The sequence below is a fragment of the Meles meles genome, chromosome 18 (genome assembly GCF_922984935.1).
Source record: "Meles meles chromosome 18, mMelMel3.1 paternal haplotype, whole genome shotgun sequence".
NCBI lineage: Eukaryota > Metazoa > Chordata > Mammalia > Carnivora > Mustelidae > Meles > Meles meles.
Genome location: NC_060083.1, coordinates 51067388 through 51087972, shown reverse-complemented (window position 1 = coordinate 51087972; position 20585 = coordinate 51067388). Strand labels below are relative to the sequence as shown.

The window sequence follows — 20585 nt, the reverse complement described above, 5'->3', positions numbered from 1 at the left end:
AACATTAAATCATAATCCCAACTTATACTGAAATTTGAAATCAAACTGGAGCAACCGATCACTCTATTTCCAATCAGGAATGTCTGTGACCTGGCCCAGGGTAAGGGTGGCACCTCTGCCCTCTGTTCCCCTCCTTATCCCACCATCAGAAAGAACTAGAAATGGGAGAGGGTGCTGGCACCACTGCCAGACCACAGTGCCCCAGCCTGGCTGAGGGCCAGGGCTTTGGCTGCATTCAAGCTAGGGAAGAAAACCTACTGTATTTAATGGAAGCCTTAAATACCTAGACGAGAATACTCTAAAAATTTTAAGTAGCAAAAAATATTACAGAAGAGGATCAAGATCCCATGTAGGCACCCTGACCTGAAAGAAAGGCTTGATGGGGTAATAAAACTGAGCACAGAAATTAAGGGAAAAAATTGTTTCAACAATGTTTCAACAAATCATCACCGAATGTTCATTTTTATGAATGCTATGAAATCGTATGTTCATCTCTATGAATGCTATGAAAAGCCCAATGTTACAGTAGCTATCTTTGAATAGTAAGTTAGATATAATATCTCTAGTTGCTACATTTTCCGTGCTGACCATGTACTTTGTCAAAAGAAAATGGGAATTATTATAAAAAAAGAAAATACTAATGAAACAGAATGTGAAAAACCACCTCTGTTCAAGTTAACTAACTGTTGAGCCAACATCTAGATGTTTTCATCTCACATAAGATTAATCAATCAAGGTTTCTAGCAATAAAAGAATTCAGAGTACAGAAGGAAATAAGACATTTTTCTACATTGTTAATATAAGAAATTATTTTAAAAGACCAGAAATAAACACCAAACATATAAACTATTCATTCTGTGAGATGATTCATGCAAAATGATTTTGTATCACATAATACACAAAAGTTATTGCAACACACTTGAAAAACGTCAAAATCTGCATTATGGTAGAAATAATATTTTCCTTGTCAAGGTATTCTTTTTCAGTGTTCCAAGTTAGTCATCATTAGAGAATCTTGGGCATCAAAATAAAGGTGACCAAATAGTTCTGCAAAAGTAATTTCACTCTAAGGACACAGTGACAATTGAAGGTTATTCACTCACACACAGCTAAACAGTAGTATCAAATGTTAAGAGCCTGAAGGTACAAAGAACTTAAATTCCAAAACTAAGTAATACTTAAATACATCAAAGATTAAAGTACATTATTCAGTACTGAGTATTATACGGTAAAGTACAAATCTTTATAGAACCCTGTAAAGCCTTTGGCACATTGTTTCCTCCACATATTATGAACTCATTTGTCAAGTTAAATAAATATCATCACAAGAGGGACCCCTGGGTGGCTCAGCCAGTTAAGTGACTGTCTTCAGCTCAGATTATGATCTCAGGGTCCTGCGATCAAGCCCCACATGGGGCTCCCTGCTGAGCGGGGAGTCTGCTTCTCCTTCTCCCTCTGCCCCTCCCAAGTGCTTGTGTGTACATGCTCTCTTTCTCTCACAAATAAATAAATATCTTTTTTTTTTTAAGTCTTTTTTTTTTTTTTTTTAAGATTTTTTTATTTATTTATTTGACAGAGAGAGAGATCACAAGTAGGCAGAGAGGCAGGCAGAGAGAGAGGAGGAAGCAGTCTCCCTGCAGAGCAGAGAGCCCGATGCGGGGCTCGATCCCAGGACCCTGAGATCATGACCTGAGCCGAAGGCAGCGGCTTAATCCACTGAGCCACCCAGGCGCCCCTCTTTTTTTTTTTTTAATCACAAGAGATATCGGTACAAATGGTGGAGGTGAGTAATTCCAAAGCCCATCGCTCCATAAAGCAATGAAAAAATTGGCAAAACTGTCACCATCAACTTTCTTAAATTCGATAAATTAAAGCTTACAGCAACCAAGGGAGCAGTTCATCAAGAAAAATGGAAAATTCAATAAGTATAGTGAGCTCTCTGGTATTTTAACTTACTCTGGTCTCAAACCCTTCCCTCCAGCTCAATGGTGGCCTTGAATATAAGTAAGACCTGGCATTTCCAGTACCAGGACCAGAGGGAGCAGGACAGGCTTCATTCTCAAAGACATGTCATTATTTGTTGTGACCTGGTGGTCCCTGGAAGACTGGCTCAAAAACCTTTGCCTGTCTTGTCTGAGAACTCCACCAGAGCTAAGAGGGCAGTATCAAAAACATTCTTAGGCAAAGGTTTTAGCCACTGCTGCCTGACACAGAGGACTAACAGCTGGACCAAACAGCAGACTAACCAAAAGCTTCGGAGGAAAGGCGAGGAATGAGATGCTTAGGAAGTAAGGGCTTTCAAGAGCTCTGACACATTCCTGGGAATCTAAAAGGCCACACACATGCTGTTTACCTGCTCAGAAAAGACCTGAAAAGTTCCTACCTCTGGCTGATCTGGAGGCTCTGCAGAGGCAGGAAGTTAGGACTAAGAAGAATATGTAAACTGCCTGGCTGAGTGTGGAGGTTGCGCCCAAACGCAAACTCAGAGGCCTGCAAAAACTGGGCCGTGTTTTTAGTCCTGGGCATTTGAGGGAATCTCTGCACGATGATTAGCTGACCATGAAGCTAACAGCATAAAGACTTCGGAGGTGACACATGACGACCACAAACTTCAAAAAATTGGTTCATGGGGTGCCTGGGTGGCTCAATGGGTTAAAGCCTCTGCCTTTGGCTCGGGGCATGATCCCAGGGTCCTAGGATCGAGCCCCACATCGGGCCCTCTACTCAGCAGGGAGCCTGCTTTCCCCCTCTCTCTCTGCCTGCCTCTCTGTCTACTTGTGATCTCTGTCAAGTAAATAAATAAAATCTTTTTTAAAATAATTAAAAATAAATAAATAAATAACTGGTTCGGAATTTTTAATTAATTTACAATTATTTTTTATATTAGATCAGAAAAGTCACAAACAAATGACAACAAATTCAAAAAGCAAAAGAATGAGAAAAGAGATCACATGCAAACTGAAGCAAAAAGAGCTGTGGGGGCTACACGGACATCTGAAAAAAACATACTCAAGACAAAAACTGTTGTAAGAGAGAAAGGAAATCATGTAACGATAAAAACGTCAATCCACCAAGAAGACCTAACAATTAAAAACACGTATAAACCTAACCACAGAGCCCCAATATACATGAAGCATAAACTGACAGAACTGAAAGGGAGAAACAGAAGATTCAACATTAGTAAGTTGAGAGATTTCAACACCCTACCTTCAGTAGGAGGTATAAAACCTAGACAGAGATCCAAAGCAAACGGAAAATTTGAAATATAAACTAAACAGGCCTAACATAACTATAGAACACTCCAACCAATAAAAACAAAATACTCATGTTTTTCCAATGCACCGGAAACATTCTCCAGGAAAGACAGTATGTTGGACCACAAAACAAATCTCAATAAATTTTAATAGATTAAAATTACAGAAACTATATTCTCCAACCACAATGGAATGAAATCAGAAATCAAAAACACAAGGAAATTTGAAAAACTCACCCTTGATATACTTGCTTTTCTCTAATTTACCAAATATGTGCCTTAAACATTATACTAGAGTTCTGGCCAGGGCAATTAGGCAAGAAAAAGAAAACACAACCAGATTAGAAAGGAAGAACAAAGATATATTTGCAGACAACATTTTTCTTTTATACAAAAAGAAAAAAATCCCAACGTATCCACAAAAAATCTATTAGAGCTAATTAACAGCAAATTTGCAGATATATGATAAATATATAATTGTATTTCTGTACACTAGTAATGAACAATCCAAAAATGAAATTAAGAGAACAATTCTGTTTACAATTGCAGGAAAAAGAGTAAACTACTTCAGGATAAATTTAACAAAGGAAGTGTGAGACGTATACTAGGACAATTACAAAATGCTGTTAAAGAAAAATTTTAAAGGACCTAAATAAATGTAAAGATATCCTATGTTCAGGTACCAGAAGGCTTAATGTTGTTAAGATGACAATAGTCTTCAACTTAATCTATAGATTTAAAACAACCTCTCTTAAAATTCCAGCTGGTTTTTGGGTTTTTTCTTTTGCAGAAACTTACAAACTGATCCTAAATTTCATATAGAAATTCAAGAGACCCAGAATAGTCAAAACAATCTTGAAAATGAACAAAGTACAAAATCATACTTCCAAATACAAAACTCACTACAAAGACACAATATACAAGACAGTGCAGTAGAGAATAAGGACATCGACAATAATGAACAAATTGAAAGCCTACAAGTAATCCCATACATCTATGGTTAACTGATTTTTTTTTTAATATTTTATTTATTTGACAGAGAGAAATCACAACTAGGCAGAGAGGCAGGCAGAGAGAGAGGAGGAAGCAGGCTCCCCGTGGAGCAGAGAGTCCCATGGGGGGCTTGATCCCAGGACTCTGGGATTATGACCTGAGCTGAAGGCAGAGGCTTTAACCCACTGAGCCACCCAGGTGCCCCGGTTAACTGATTTTTTCCAAGGTTGCCATGACCATTCAATGGACAAAAAGTCTTTTCATTAACTGGTGCTGAGAAAACTGGATAACCAACATGCAAAATAATTTGTCATCACCTTATATAACACACAAGAACTAACTCAAAAAGGGTCAAAGAACTCAATGTAAAAACTAAAGCTATGAAACTGAGGAAGGTAGACATACATCTCCATGACTTTGGATTAGGCAAGTTTCTCAGGTATGATATCAAAAGCACAGTAACAAGAACAGCAAAAATAACAAAGAACAGATAAATCGGACTTTTCCCAAATTAGAAACTTTGTGCATCAAAGGATACTATTAAGAAGGTGAAAAGACAAGCTACCGAAGGAGAAAATATGGCAAATCTTATGCGTGGTAAGAATCTAGTACCCAGAATGCATTTAGAACCTCTTACAAAGCTCTGTAACAAAAAGGCAAGCAAACATTTTTTTTTAAACGGGTAAAGGATCTGAATGGACATTTCTGCAAAGAAGATACACATACGGTGATGCTCAACATCATTAGTCCTTAGAGAAATGCGTATCAGAACCACAGAGATGTCACTATAGACCCACTAAATGGCTATCATTTTTTTAAAAAAAGGAGATACTGGAACCCTCATACATCACTACTGGGAATGTAAAAACGGTACAAGGCCCTGTGGAAAACAGCCTGACAGCTCCTCAAACATAGAGTTACCAGACAACCCAGGAATTCCAGGTACATAAATAAGAGAACAAAAAATATGCTTTCACAAAAAAACTTGTTCAGTAGCATTACTCATAATAGCAAAATAACAGAAACAACTCAAATATCCATCAATCGATGAAGAGATAAACAAATGGTGGTATAGCCATACAGTGGAATATAATTCAGGCATGAAAAGGAATGAAGTATTGACACATGCTACAATGGGCTTGAGCTCAAAAACATGCTGAAGGAAAAAGCCAGACTCAGAAGGCCACATTTTGGATGAGTCCAGTTATATAAAATGTCTCCACAAAGACAGACAGTAGATTATTAGCTGCTAGGGATGAAAGGCAGGGAGGATTAGGGAGCAACTACTTAAGTTACGGGTTTCTCTCTGGGTGACAACAAGGCTCTGGAATTAGAGAGTGGCTACACGACACTGTATATATATTAAAATCCACCAAATAGTACCTTAAAATGGTCGAAATGGTGAAGTTTTTGTTATATGAATTTTATCAGAAATAACTACACAGGTAAATACAGAAAACACCACCTAACTGAAAATTACATTACCACCTAGCTGTTAAGCCCCTCTGTTATAACTTGAAATAATGTCAGATATGTGTCAAATCTTTAAAAGTATGGTTCCAAATTTCTAGATCCCCACAATACATATACACAGATACCAATTCATTTTAGGCTTACAATTTGTATTAGGAGCCTAAGATGGCAAGTAAGTTGTTTGCATGACAGTTATTAAACTAGATGAGCCAAACAATGCCTACTGGAACTACTTGAACAAATTACCTCCAAAACTCTACAAATAAGTTACAGAACCATCCCCATCAAAACCTGACTTAATCAGCAGGTACAGCAGAAAAATCTGCAAAACACAAGAATTATTTTTAAAGCCTTTAGAAATCAACGAGGAACAGCCAAAATGAAGTTGATGTCAAAAAGATATCTTTCACATATCAAAGTTGTAAATGTTTATCCTATTTTAATAAGAAGACATCTGCGATTGATAATGACCACAACCAGCTTTCTACATTCTCATCTTTAATCCCTGCAAACTTAAGGGGACCAGCTAGACAACATGTTTATAGTCTACATCAGTGGTACCATTTTAGAAGTTTTATACCTGGAATTACTAGGATTTTCATATCAGTGAACGTCTGTATAGATGCTCCCTAGAAATACCTAAGTATTTTAAGATAAAAATCCAGTTTACCTTAAAATGCCCAGTTGAGCAGAGTGGATTCCACGTTAAATACCCTGCCCATTCTGACACTCGGGAATCAGTACTAACGCGCCTCAGCTGCCCCAGGCCAGGTGAGAAAGCACCAGAGTGAGTCCAGGAGAAGCACCGCACTAGGAATTCACCCCTGGCTGAAAAAGCCAGCGTCTACTTGGGGCTTAATTAACACATTTATAACTGACCAAGGTAACTTAAGTAAAAAGACAAATCACCAGAAACCATTTGCCCAGATTAGACCAAACAAAAAGCTGCCTCCTCAGGTCAATCAGATGTTGAATGTTCTAAAACAGCAACAGAAGACTCTAAGGGGCATGTTCCAACAATAATGATGATTCTACAAAGCCTGAAATACCACAGTAAGAGGAGAAATTAAAATAAATTCCAAGAAAAGATTATCTTGAAAAGACTATTAAATTCAGTAAGACCTGTTCACCGTTCTCATCAAATTAATACATACGACTACTTTTCACAAAAATTTAATCCCAAAAGGAAAAGAAAGACATTTACCTCTTCTAAGCTAGGGAGCGAAGAAGAAGATACTGTTCGAGATGACAATGGGTGAAATGGCTCTTGACCAATAGCGTGTTGATGATTCTGTATTTGTACAAAAGGGTTTTGCGGTGGCCTGTGCGGCAATGGAGGTAGGCCGTAGGGAAAACCCGGCCCCATTAGGTGATTCTGTTGTAAGTTAGCAAAAGTCCATGCTCCGTCAGGTGCCAGGTATTTCAAGGGAGGAGGGGCAAGGTGTTCAGATGGCAACGAGAAAGGCGAGCTGAATATCTGGGGCGGGAGGCGCTGTGGAAATGCTGGGTTGTTGGCTACTTCAATGTCTCTGCTGTTGTCATTAAAGTTAGAAAAGTGGCTACTGTGGTCTGTGCTGGATGGGGGAGATGGGACTGCTGGTGGGCTCCTAGTCTGAATTTGTCTATATTGCAAAAGTCTTGATTGAGGTGGTGGCATTTCAGCTAGTTCCCGTGTTTCACTTTGATCACGATTGGACAGTTCTCTGATTAAGTCTTGAAACCTACACAAAGACGATGAAATATGAGGAAAAGAAAACAAAAAGCTCTGTCACATCAAGGAGAGCTTTAGTCAACTACACGTGTTAATTTTTACAGACAAAATCAGAATACTTCATTAGAATTAACATAATTAATCTCAAAAGTGAGCATCAAGGGGCAGCTGGGTGGCTCAGTTGGTCGAACTCTTTCCTGGTTTTGGCTCAGGATCTCAGGATCAAGCCCCATGTTGGGCTCCACGCTCAGTGTGGAGTCTGCTTGTCCCTCTGCCTCTGCTTCTCCCCCTTGCTTGCACATGTGGCCCCCCTCTCTCTTTTAAATAAATAAAGTCTTTAAAAAAAAAGGGGGGGGATCATTAACAGGCAATAGATGCTGAGTGGGAGGCACTAAATATGTCCAAGTACCTGATTTCTTTCTTTTCCCTTGGCATTGAAAACTGTCCTTGTCTCGGGCACCTGGGTGGCTCAGTTGGTTAAGCAACCACCTTCAGCTCAGGTCATGATCCTGGGGTCCTGGGATTCAGTCCCGCATCAGGCTCCCTGCTCAGCAGGAAGTCTGCTTCTCCCTCTGCTGCTCCCCCTCTCTTGCTCCCTCTCTCGTTCTCTTTCAAATAAATTAATAAAATCTTCAAAAAAAAAAACCAAAAAACAAAAAACAAGAACTGTCCTTATGTCTACATATCCTTGATAACTGGCTGTTACCAAAAGTCACCATTGTAGTAGGCCTTATTCAGAGGGATCAGGAAACACTTCACTGCAGTCACATGACACTGGCCATAAAAACAAGTTTGGGGGGTGCCTGGGTGGCTCTGTGGGTTAAGCCTCTGACTTCGGCTCAGATCATGGTCTCGGGATCCTGAGATCGAGCCCCGCATCGGGCTTTCTGCTCAGCAGGGAGCCTGCTTCTCCACCCCCCCCACCGCCTGCTTCTGATCTCTCTCTGTCAAATAAATAAATAAAATCTTTTTTTTTTTTTTTTTTTTTTAGAGAGGAGGATAGGGAGAGGGAATGAGAGAATCTTTTTTTTTTTTTTAAAGATTTTATTTATTTATTTGACAGAGAGAGATCACAAGTAGACAGAGAGAGAGAGAGAGAGAGAGAGAGGAGAAGGAAGCAGGCTCCCTGCCGAGCAGAGAGCCCGATGCGGGGCTCGATCCCAGGACCTAGGATCATGACCTGGGCCGAAGGCAGAGGCTTTAACCCACTGAGCTACCCAGGCGCCCCAAATAAATAAAATCTTAAAAAAAAAAAAAAAAAAAGAACAAGTTTGGAATAAGGACTGAACACTCATAAACGTTTACAGTTAAAAGAAGACAGAATTCTGTGCAAGCAGGGGAAAAAAAACTGATGATAAACTTCTCATTTTTAACTTTCAATCATTAATTTACTTCTGTGTCCATTCATTTCTTGTATGACTACTGAGTATGAAAAACATACGATGGTATAGTTTTCTCAGGAGAGCCACAAAGCAAGGGGCCACATTGATTTTCAATCCCCAACAGACTGTCCATGCCCAGATTTGCACCAGTTACTTCTGAACGATTCTCTCTTTTAGAGTCAATCAACAGAACTGTGTACCATGTGCCTAGAAGGCCAGCATCCAGCATCTTTGGGACAGTATTCTAACTTGAGGCTAAAAGGACGACGCCCAAGGAAGAAAACGGTGTGTGGGGGAAGGGGGCGTGGGTCATGCTTCCGAGGCTATGTTTACTCTGCAAAAGTACCTGGAGTCTGTGGTTTCTGCTTCATCTTCGGCACTGCTGGGGAGCTTCCACTCTGCTCTCACTGGGGGCTGATGTAATCCGATGGGCGGCTGAGGAAGGTGCTGGAGGGGAGGATGCGGATGGTGATGGTGCGGGTACGGAATACTGCCCTGACTGAGATAGGCGTGATGCTCGTTCCACTGCTGTAACCGCACTTGCTGCTGCCTTAGTGTTTCTAGAGCTACACTCCCGTGCATACGATCTGCAAAATATTTGGGAAGAGTTTAAATTTTGCTGCCTTTGGGGTTTCAGGTTAATTTGGGGTTTCAAGCCACGCAAGTGTTTTTACTACCAGATTTTCTTCACAGAGACAAAGAAATGCCCATCATTTTGGGTTCTGGAGAAAGCAGTATTTCCTAAATTTGCCCGTAACTAAGGTCACGGTAATGGTGGCGATGGTTCTTCCTTACCTACGTAATCACGGAGACTGGCATCACCTGGATGCTCGACAGCAAACAGCATTTGGAACAAGGCTCTGCTTCTTACACTAAGTGACTGATTTTTGCTGCCACTGTTTGAAGAACTGAATCAATCCTGACCCAAATTAATATTGCACAGTACATGTAAATTTAAGGAAATAAGCTCTGACTTTGTCACGTCCCGCAGTGACAGGAGAACTTACCTAAAGCCTCCCCTACAGGCAATCCTGGGGGGTTCTCATCAGTGAAGTTATTCAGATGTGACGGAAGGAGGGGGCCGGGCTGTGCGATGGCTCGCAGAGGACCATGGCCTTCCTGCAGCATGGGAGGCGGCGGCTGCTCGGGGATCACAGCCTCTGCGGGTGGGGACTGCGGGCGGTGAGACACGGTGCTATTAAAGAAAGCGCTGTTGGGTCCTGCCTGATAGGCAGGAGAAAGCTGAGGAGGCGGCTGCGGAGTCAGCTGGTTCAGCGGATTCGGTGGTGGGACTACCTGATTTGGCTGGGGTGGCATCTGATTTGGTTGTTCAGGCAAATTACTCTGCTGCTGATTTAACAGGGCGTGCTGCTGCGGAATCGGAAACGGTGGTCTGGGTAGCTGGGGAAGGGGATGAAAATGACGACTGGGGATGGCATACTGTGCATGGGGAGCTGGGAGAGGAAGATTTATGTGTCTCGGGTTGAGATTATCTTTGCGATGAAATTTGGTATTGGGATAAACAACACCAGGACGCGACTCAGGACTTCTGTTCTGTGGATTTGATTCCAAATCAATCTAGAAAAAAATAAGAAGTCTTTCTTAACTATGGAAGATCTGGGTCCTGTGGCTCTCCACCTTTCCACCCCTAGCACATCTACAGGGTACGAGAGATTGTTACCAGTCACAGCTCAGAGCAGGGGCCCAATCACCTTCTGACAATCAAGTGAGGGAATAAATATTTTTTAAATTAGAAAAGATGAAACAGGGGGAAAAGCACATTATATTTGAGTCATAAGAAGAGATATTACCATCTTATTAACATACCCACTGCCATTCTTTTAAAAACATTATTTTTAATTTCACACTTTCTTCCTTGGAAAGATAACCATTTATTTCCTTCTGATATAAATCATTCAAATGTGTCCTTTCCTTCCAATTTTATTGTTTTTATACATCTCTCTCTTCAAATATATCTATATTAATTTTAAAAATACTTGTCTCAATTTAAACAACTTTGAAGTGAACAAATAAATAAGTACTTTATCATCACCTTTGTATAACCAGTTTATGGTCAATTCTTGCCATTTGGTATTGACATTTCTTCTTTCAACAAACATTTACTGAGAGCCTCGACCTTGTGCTGGAGATTAGGAAGGCAGTAAGAGGACTTAGTTCGTACCCTCAAGAGCTTAAGGCAAAGGCTGGCAAACGATGGTCCCCAGGCCATCTCCAGCCCACCAGATTTCTGCAGTGAAAGTTTTACTGGAACACAGCCACCGCCATTCGCTGACATACAGTCTATGGCCACTTTCTCCCTGCAGTGGCAGAGCTGAGACCGCCACAAAAACCATACAGCCACAAAGCCTGAAGATGTACTATCTAGCCTTTTGCAGGAAAAGTTTGCAAAGCCCAGGCTTGGAGTCCAGTAGAGGATACCAACAAGTAAACACAAAATTAGAGGTGTTCACAAAAGGATATGATCAGAGATCCTAGTGCCTGAGATAATGAGAGAGGTGGCGTCACAGAGGCTATAGCGTTTGAATTGAGTCTTGCACAAAGAGCTGGAATTTACCCAAGACGGAAGGACATTCTAGGTAAAGGTAGCAGCTAAACCAAGGAGAGGGAAAGGAGAAAAATATGGCAGATTTAAGGAGCATGAGAAAATTTGTATATACACAGAGCTACAACTTCACGTGTTAAGAGGTGAGTTTTCCCCTTCCTGACATCAGATAAAAGCGCTAGAGCCCAATTACACGAGACCTGAATGATTCAATGCTGAGAATAAACATTTGTAATCCTGTATGTAAACTGTGGTAAGCTACTAAAAGTCTGTAAGCTAGGGAGTGCTGTCATCCTTTCGAAATCCAAGTTGGATCATAAGTGGTGACAATGTGAAAACTGAAATATAAGGTGGAAAGAAGCAATTTTTCTTTCCCATCTCTGTCCAAACATCAATCTCCTTCTAAGTTTCAGTGTGGAAAACAGTCACTGGGGACTGCAGAGGACTTGCCTCACCAAAGGCTCTCAAGCTAAACAGGGAACTGATCACTGTCAAGAACCCAGAACAAGCAGCTTGTTCCTGAATTGCCCCTCAGGTGCCCCAGGCAACCAAGCGATCACACCAACGGCTGAGATGAGCCCATCATGCCTGCAGTGCCTTTTCATCTCTCATCACTAGCTCACGTGGACTGCCACTGAATTTGGCCAGTAAGGTCCTTAAGACGACTGGGTGTGTAGAAATTGTCTAGAAAATGAAAAGAGAAGAATGACAGTCCCATCCCAGTCTTCCGAGCAGCTGCAGTGCCTGCTCTCTGAATGTCTCAGAGCCTGTTACCCACAGTGACGTTATAAATACGGAGGTCTTCAATAATGAGTTGTCATTAACCATCTACAATGAGCCGAGATTTGAGCTTCATATATTAAATCATTAAACTTTATCTGCAAAATTTTTTAAAAAGTTTCAGAACCTACTTAAGGCTCTTTACAAATAAACGTTGTCCCCCATAAATCTTCATCTTTTTGATGACTGATGCTACATTTAGCTGGGATATACATCTTTCTATAAGATACTGTTGAAAAGCTTACTCAGATCACATGGGGGAGATCGTGATTAGACGTCAAGGTTGTTTGTGGATAAGCTGCCTCCTTCACTTCTGACTCTGACATGGACCAGAAGCTAGGCCGGTCACAGAAGCTTAAATCAAGACTGTGCTACTCGGTGGGGCACCTGAGTGGCTCAGTTGGTTAAGCAGTCAACTCCTGATTTCAGTTCAGGTCACCATCTCGGGTTCCTGGGAGCCAGCCCCTACTTGGGCTCCCCACTCAGCCAGGAGCCTGCTTGTCCCTCTCCTTCTGCCCCTCCCCCCCCTCTAAAATAAGTAAATAAATCTTTAAAAAGAAAATAAAAAGACTATGATACTCGGGGCGCCTGAGTCGCTCAGCCAGTTGGGCATCTGACTCTTGGTTTTGGCTTAGGTCGTAATCTCAGGGTCATGGCACCCAGCCCCACGCTGAGCTCTGTGCTCAGCAGAGTCTGCCTGTCCCTCTTCCTTGGCTCTTCCCCGTGTGCTCTCTGCCTCTCTCTCTAACGAACAAAATCTTTAAACACACTGTGCTGCTCTATGCTACTACAGTGGGCTAAGCAGCATAGAGGACTGTACAGGCTGAAGGAGCCTGAGAATTAGATTATTACCAGAATTACATTATCCTCCATCACTTCCCTCTCAATACTGAGACACTGAGTCAAGGAGAGCTACGAAGTGGCTTGCCCCAAGGCCCTAGGACAAAGCATCAGCCTGGAAAGAAAGTCAAACACGTCTATCAGGTTGCCTAGTTCCTAAACAGGGAAAGATCATATGAGAAATTTTAAAACAAGGACACAAGAGACACTTGGCTACCTGGGCTTCAGTTGCCCTCATAGCACCCAAGGCTCCCATGGGAGACTGCGTTCTGCGCTACCTCTGACCACAAGGGCTGCCCCAGCATCCTCCCTGCTGCCTGTTCTCTCCCTACGTCCCTGTCCACACACACAGAACCTCCATTTGCACGGCAGCTCCGCTCGGACTCTGCAGGAAGGGCCACTGGCTGCCTCATTTGCACTCCTCCTGCAGGCACTAAGTCTTCTCAGTTGTAGAAACTGTGAGTCAGAGCTGCTGATGGGATATAAGTCACTGAACACAGAGAACCGTAGCTTAAAGCCAGCTGAAGTTGGAAACAGATTTGGAAGTCATTATCATGCAGCAGAGATTTAAAACCATGGAACTGACCTAGTTTATAGTGAGGAATCATAGAGTGCAGAGAGGTGTAGGACAGTGACAGAACCCTGGGAAACCCCAACATAAGGACTAGGGACAGATGGGAAGCGGGCGGGCGGGAACTTAGAAAAGAGACAGGTCATGTTAGAGTTGTGAAAAGTAGAAATGTATGTCAAAGAAGCCAAAAGAAACAAGATGGTCAAGAAGAAACAAGCAGAAAATAGTAACAAATACCACAGAAAAGACAAGTAAGACTACAACTTAAGTGGGTTCCTAAGAGTTGGTCACCCAAGGGGAACTTGGATGGCTCAGTCGGTTAAGCGTCTGCTTCAGCTCAGGTCATGATCCCACAGTCCCAGGACTGAGCCCCACATCAGGCTCCCTGTTCAGCTGGGAGTCTGCCTTTCTCTTCCCCTCGCTCCACTTGTGCTCTCTCTCTCTCCTCCTCTCTCTCAAATAAATAAAATCTTAGAGACTTCCAGTGGCACTAATTCAACCAATGGTTTGACTGTCCCCAACTTGTTCACAAGCACAGAAGCAAGGAAAGTAGAAGAATGGGTAGATAGGGAGTTTAGGATTAGTGATGACATGAGTAAGTCATGGGGATAACAGATACAGCACAGGGAATATAATCCATGGTACTGTAACAGCGCTGTACAGTGACAGATGGTAATTACACTGTGAAGAGTAAGCAGAACATACAGACTCATTGAGTCACTATGTTGTACACCTGAAATTAATATAACATTGTGTGTCAACTATACTGCTATCGAAAACGTTAAGGAGTTACACAGCAGATGTAATGAGAGGACGAGAGAAGCTAAAGCTGCTTAAGGAAGTGAAGTCTTCCTTCTTCACTGTAACAGCTCTTTGCATGCCGAGATGACTTTCAAGGACACATTTGCAAGCTGTGCCTTCACTTACTACTTTATCACGGAAAGGTTCTAAATTCAAGTCTATCGCTGAATAACACGATTTGAGGAAGGTATACAAATAAGTTAGACAATGTAGCCACAAAGAAAAGGTGAAGGGAGAGAGGCATAACACAACTCACCAGATCCTCATGAAACAATAAACATAAAAGATACACATAAAAAGATAGAAAATTTTCTTTAAAACGTCAAGATTCCAAGGTGATCAACCAGACTAAATCTATTAGGACGATGCGTTCACCAAACGTTAAGCAGCATACCTGTTTTGATTCTGTAGGCTTTTTCTCTGGTGTTCGAATCTTATTAATTTCAGGTCCAGGATTATTTGTATCACTTTTACCTAAGAAAATATTTTAAAATTCTTATAAATTGTTTCCAATGGATGTTACATTTCCAATGACTAACAATTATTAGACAGAAGCAGAATATTTTGAACATTTTTCACCCATTACTTCGATTTATACTACTGCTTGGGATTTGCTTTTTCTAAAGTTTCAGAGTTGCAGTTTCCCTGCAAGAAAAAAAATTTATAATTAAAGCACACCTCATTGTCAAAACAAAAGCACAAATAAAGGAATAACCTTAAAACATGAAATAATTTCAAAGATGACTGCCCATTCTCCAGGAATTTGGAGCCTCGTTTTCTTAAACTAGATGCGCAAAAGACACTGGCTTCTTGCCTGTTTATAAAGGCTCAATGCTTTGGCCATTCACAAATGCAATTAAGCAAAATCCAAATAATATGCCAACCCAATTGAACAAAGGAATCTAAATGAACAGATATTCTAAAAGGAATGTAGTTATACTGCTTAAAAGTAATAGAGAGCAAATCAAATACAAGTAGATGATAAATAGTAAAGGAAGCAAATTAAGATTTTTTTCTATTTTTTTAAATTAACATATAATGTATTATTTGCCCCAGTGGTACAGGTCTGTGAATCGCCAGGTTTACACACTTCACAGCACACACCATAGCACATACCCTCCCCAATGTCCATAACCCCACCACCCTCTCCCGACCCCCCCCTCACCCCAGCAACCCTCTGTTTTGTGAGATTAAGAGTCACTTATGGATTGTCTCCCTCCCGGTCCCATCTTGTTTCATTTTTTCCTTCCCTACCCCCCAAACCCCCCACTTTGCCTCTCAAATTCTTCATATCAGGGAGATCATAGGATAATGGTCTTTCTCTGAAGTTTTTTTAAGAATCACAATTATAATAGAATTAAATAATGCTATTTCATACATGTGAAAGGATCTTATTTTTCTTTTTTTAAGATTTATTTACTTACTTGAGAGAGACAGAGAGAGAGAGAGAGAGAGAGAGAAAGGGGAGGGGCAGAGGGAGAAGAACTGAAGGGAGACTCTGAGCTGAGCTCAGAGCCTGATACAAGGTTCAATCCCATGACCCTGAGATCATGACCTGAGCCGTAATCAAGTCGGATGCTTAACCGACAGCCACCCAGGCGCCCCACACATGTAAAAGGATTTTAATCCATAAGAGTTAACTGCTGGATATTTTAAATTCCTTGAAAAAAAATTCCCTGATTTGAGTTCTTGGTTAAAAACACTTTTATGGGCAAGAGCGCCTGGGTGGCTCAGTTGTTGGGCACCTGTCTTCGGCTCATGATCCCAGGGTCTTGGGATGGAGCCTGTGTTGGGCTCCCTGCTCAGTGGGAAGCCTGCTTCTCCCTCTCCCACTCCCCCTGCTTGTGTTCCCTCTCTCACTGTGTCTTCCTCTGTCCAATAAATAAATAAAATCTTAAAAAAAAAAAAAAAACTTTTATGGGGCACCTGGATGGCTCAGTCAGTTAACTATCCAACTCTTGTTATCAGTTCAGGTCTTGATCTCAGGGTCCTAAGTTCAAGCCCTGCATGGGGCTCCACACTGGGCATGGAATCTACTTTTAAATACATACATACATACATACATACATCACTCTTTTAGGAAATCCACTAGAAATTTATAAAACAAATTTTCATGCCAGAATATGCTTACTACTAAACTTCAAGAAATGAAAACTACAATGTCTGAGATATACACTGGATGGAACTAGCAGATTAGACACTGTAGAATAAAAACTTAGTGATCTTGAGACATATGCAACAGAAACCAAACAAAAAGAAAAAAGAAAAAGAAAGAGAAAAAAAGGAAAGTTCATCCACGAACTATGGGTAAACTTTAATCAGCCTAATATTTGGGTAGCTGGAATTCCTGAAGAAGCCAAGAGGAGGTGAGACACAAAATATCTTAAGAAATAAAGGTCAAAAGTTTCCAAACTTGATGAAAACTACAAATCCACAGATCTAAGAAGTTCTACAAAACCCCAAACACAAGAGGCATGAAGAAAAAGGAATGTTAAGAAAAGCCCTTCAGACATAAGGAAAATTCTATCAAATGAAAACATGAATATACAGAAAAAAATAAAGATTACCAGAAATGCTACCTACATGGATAGATACAAAAAATTACTGTTCTTTAAAACTCTTTAAAAAGAGGGGCGCCTGGGTGGCTCAGTGGGTTAAGCCGCTGCCTTCGGCTCAGGTCATGATCTCAGGGTCCTGGGATCGAGGCCCGCATCAGGCTCTCTGCTCAGCAGGGAGCCTGCTTCCCTCTCTCTCTGCCTGCCTCTCTGCCTACTTGTGATCTCTCTCTGTCAAATAAACAAATAAAATCTAAAAAAAAAAAAAAGATATTTGGCCATTTAAATAAAAATAATAACAATGCTGGGCTTATAACATATGTAAAAATAAAATGCATGACAATAATATCATAAAAGCCAGGAGAGGAAAAACTGAAATATTTTAAGGTTCTTTTACTGTACATGAAGTGGTAAAATACACATCAGAAAGAATATAAATTAGACTGTGAGAAGTTAAAGATGTATACTATGAACTCTAAAGCAAATACTAAAATAATAAAGGGTTATAGCTAATAATCCAAAAAAGGAGGTAAAGTGGAATAAAAAAAATATTCAACTAATCTAAAAGAAGGCAGGAAAAAAAAGTCAAGGAGAAATAAAAAACAGATTGGACAAATTAAAAATAGATAGCAAGATGATAAAATCAAGGCTAACTATGTAATCACATACAGTACAAATGGTCTAACACCCCAATTAAAAGGCAGAGATCGTTACATTGGACTAACAGCCAACCATATGTCATCTAAAATAAACACACTGTAGGGACACCCGGGTGGCTCTGTGGGCTGAGCACTCAACTCTTGGTTTTGGCTCAGGTCATTATCTCAGAATCTCAGGATTGTGGGACCGAGCCCTACATAGGGCTCCACGCTCAGATGGGAGTCTGCTTAGGATTCTTTCTCTCTCTCCTCACCCCACCCCACCTCTTTCTCTCTCTCTCAAATAAATAAATCTTTTTAAAAAATAAAATAAAATAAATGCACTTTAATGATTTTATGTATTTGAGAGAGACTGAGCATGCATGAAAGAAGACGCAAGGAGAAGGAAAAAATCCTAATCTCAAGCAGGCTCCCAACTGAGTGCAGAGCCTGAAGCAGGGCTCAATCCCATGACCCTGAGATCATGACCTGAGCCAAAAGCAAGAGTTAGAAGTTTAATCAACTAAGCCACCCAGGTGCCCCAAGAAATGCATTTTAAATATAAAGACACAAAGAGATTAAAAGTAATAGGTTAAAAAAAGAAAGAAAAGAGAAAAAGGTCAAAAAACATATACCACAAAAAAAAAAAAAAAAAAAAAAGATATACCATGCTATCACTAGTCAAAAGAAAGCTAAAGTGATTACATTAGATATTAAGCAAAGTAGATCACAGAGCAAAGACTATTTTCAGGGATAAAGGAAGTCATCCCAAAATCACAAGAGTTAATTAATCAAGAGCATATAATCCTAAATGTTGATGCTCCTAATAACAGAACTTCAAACTTAATCAAGCAAGACTTAAAGGACATAGAGACAAATGCCAACTGTCCTTGGAGATTTCAATATTCTCCTCTCATACGTATTTTTTAAAAAGCAGACAGAAAATCAGCAAGAATAAAGTAGATCTACACAATTCTATCAATCAACTTGACCTAAGTAACATTTACAGAGCACTCCATTCTTCTCAAGTAAACATGGAACATCTGCAAAGATACACCAAATTCTGGGCCATAAAACAAATCTCACTAAATAAGAGTTTGAGTCATACAAAATATGTTTTCTTGTCACAATGGAATTAATGTAGAAATCAGTAACATAAAAATTATGTTAAAAATTGTTAGACGATCCCTAGTAACTGGAAACGAAAACTCCCCTTTCTAAATATTCCATGGACCTACCTAATTTCAAGTGAAATTAGAAAGTGCACTCAACTGATGAAAATAGATCAGAATTTGTGGGATGCACTACCAAGGAGGAAAATTGTAACACTAAATACCTATATTAATTTAAGCTTTAAATACCTATATTAATTTAAGCTTTCACTCTAACAAAGTATGTACAAAGCCACTACACTTAATGGAGGAAGGACAGTGTTTTCAACAAATGGTGCTATATATATATATATATATATATATATATATATATATATATATTTACAGAAACAAAAACCAAAACAAAAGCCTCAATTCTTACCTCACACCATATAAAACTTAACTCAAAATGGACCTAAGTGAGAGCCAAAACTATGAAACTTTTAGGGAGAAAAAAAAAAAAAATAGATCAAAGAAATTTAGACACCACACCAAAACCATGACTCAAAGAAGAAAAAAAAATGGATAAACTGAATTTTATCAAAAGTAGAACCTTTAAAAAAAAAAAAAACCCAAAAAAGTGGAACCTTATACTCTTTGAAAGATACTGTTAATGAAAAGGAGAAAATATTTTCAAACATGTACCTAATTAAAGATTTGTATCCAGAAGGTATACAGAACTCTTATAACTTTATAAAACAAACTAATAAAAAAAGTGGGCAAGGGGTGCCTGGGTGGCTCAGTGGGTTAAAGCTTCTGCCTTCGGTTCAGGTCATGATCCCAGGGTCCTGGGATCGAGCCCCACATCGGGCTCTCTGCTCCGTGGGGAGCCTGCTTCCCTTCCTCTCTCTCTCTCTCTCTGCCTGCTGCTCTGCCTACCTGTGATCTCTGTCAAATAAATAAATAAAATCTTTAAAAAAAAAAAAAGTGGGGGCACCTGGGTGGCTCAGTGGGTTAAAACCTCTGCCTTCGGCTCAGGCCATGATCCCAGGGTCCTGGGATCAAGCCCCGCATCCGGCTCTCTGCTCAGCAGGGAGCCTGCTTCTTCCTCTCTCTGCCTGCCTCTCTGCCTGCTTGTGATCTCTCCCTCTGTCAAATAAATAAATAAAATCTTTAAAAAAAAAAGAAAAAAGTGGGGAAAAATACGAATAGATACTTCATGAGAGATATCCAGAGGGCAAATAAGCCCAATGAAAAGATATTCAACATTATTAGTCATTAGGAACATGCAAACTAATACTATGATCAGATACTATCAGATAACCACTAGCAAGGGTAAAATTAAAAAGAATGACATCACCAAGTACTGATGAGAATGTGGAACAGCTAGAAATCTCATACATTACTAGTTGAGATGAAAAATGGATTAGCCACTTTGGAAAACAGCATGGCAGTGTCTTATAAAGTCACCTACGTATTTACAATATGCTTAGCAATCTTGTTCCTGGGTATACACCCAAGAGAAATGAAAGCCATATGTTCACACGTGTTCATAGCAGCTTTATTCGTAAGAGCCAAAAATTAGAAATAACTAATTGCCCATCAGCTGGTGGGTAGATAAAAGCATCGTGGTGCATCCATATAACAGAATACTAACCAACAGTGAAAGGAACAAACTACTGACACAGACAACATGAATGAATCTCAAAAGCACTAAGTTAAGTGAATGAAGGTGGACACACAAAACTATATGCTCTATGATTCCACTTACATGACAAAATAAAGAGAGAACTACAATTAGTGGCCGCCCAGGGCTGGGGCTTGGAGAAGAAGGCAGACAACAAAGGGATATGCGGGAACACTCTGTTATGTAAAACATTCTGTTATGTATCTTGATTCTGGTGGTGGTGAACAACTCTCTGTACTTGTCAAAA

At 40.3% G+C, this 20585-nt stretch overlaps 1 protein-coding gene across 3 annotated transcripts in view; it reads right to left on the bottom strand.

Annotated features, from left to right (window-relative positions):
* HELZ (helicase with zinc finger) overlaps positions 1–20585 on the bottom strand; it is a 185307-nt gene that overhangs the window by 18926 nt on the left and 145796 nt on the right. For all 3 annotated transcript variants that reach the window (XM_045984510.1, XM_045984509.1, XM_045984511.1), the window contains exons 29-32: positions 14762–14841; positions 9820–10390; positions 9159–9399; positions 6924–7440 (exon numbers count right to left, since the gene is read on the bottom strand). In XM_045984510.1, coding sequence (XP_045840466.1) covers positions 6924–7440; positions 9159–9399; positions 9820–10390; positions 14762–14841 — 1409 coding nt within the window. The remainder of the gene's footprint in view (positions 1–6923; positions 7441–9158; positions 9400–9819; positions 10391–14761; positions 14842–20585) is intronic.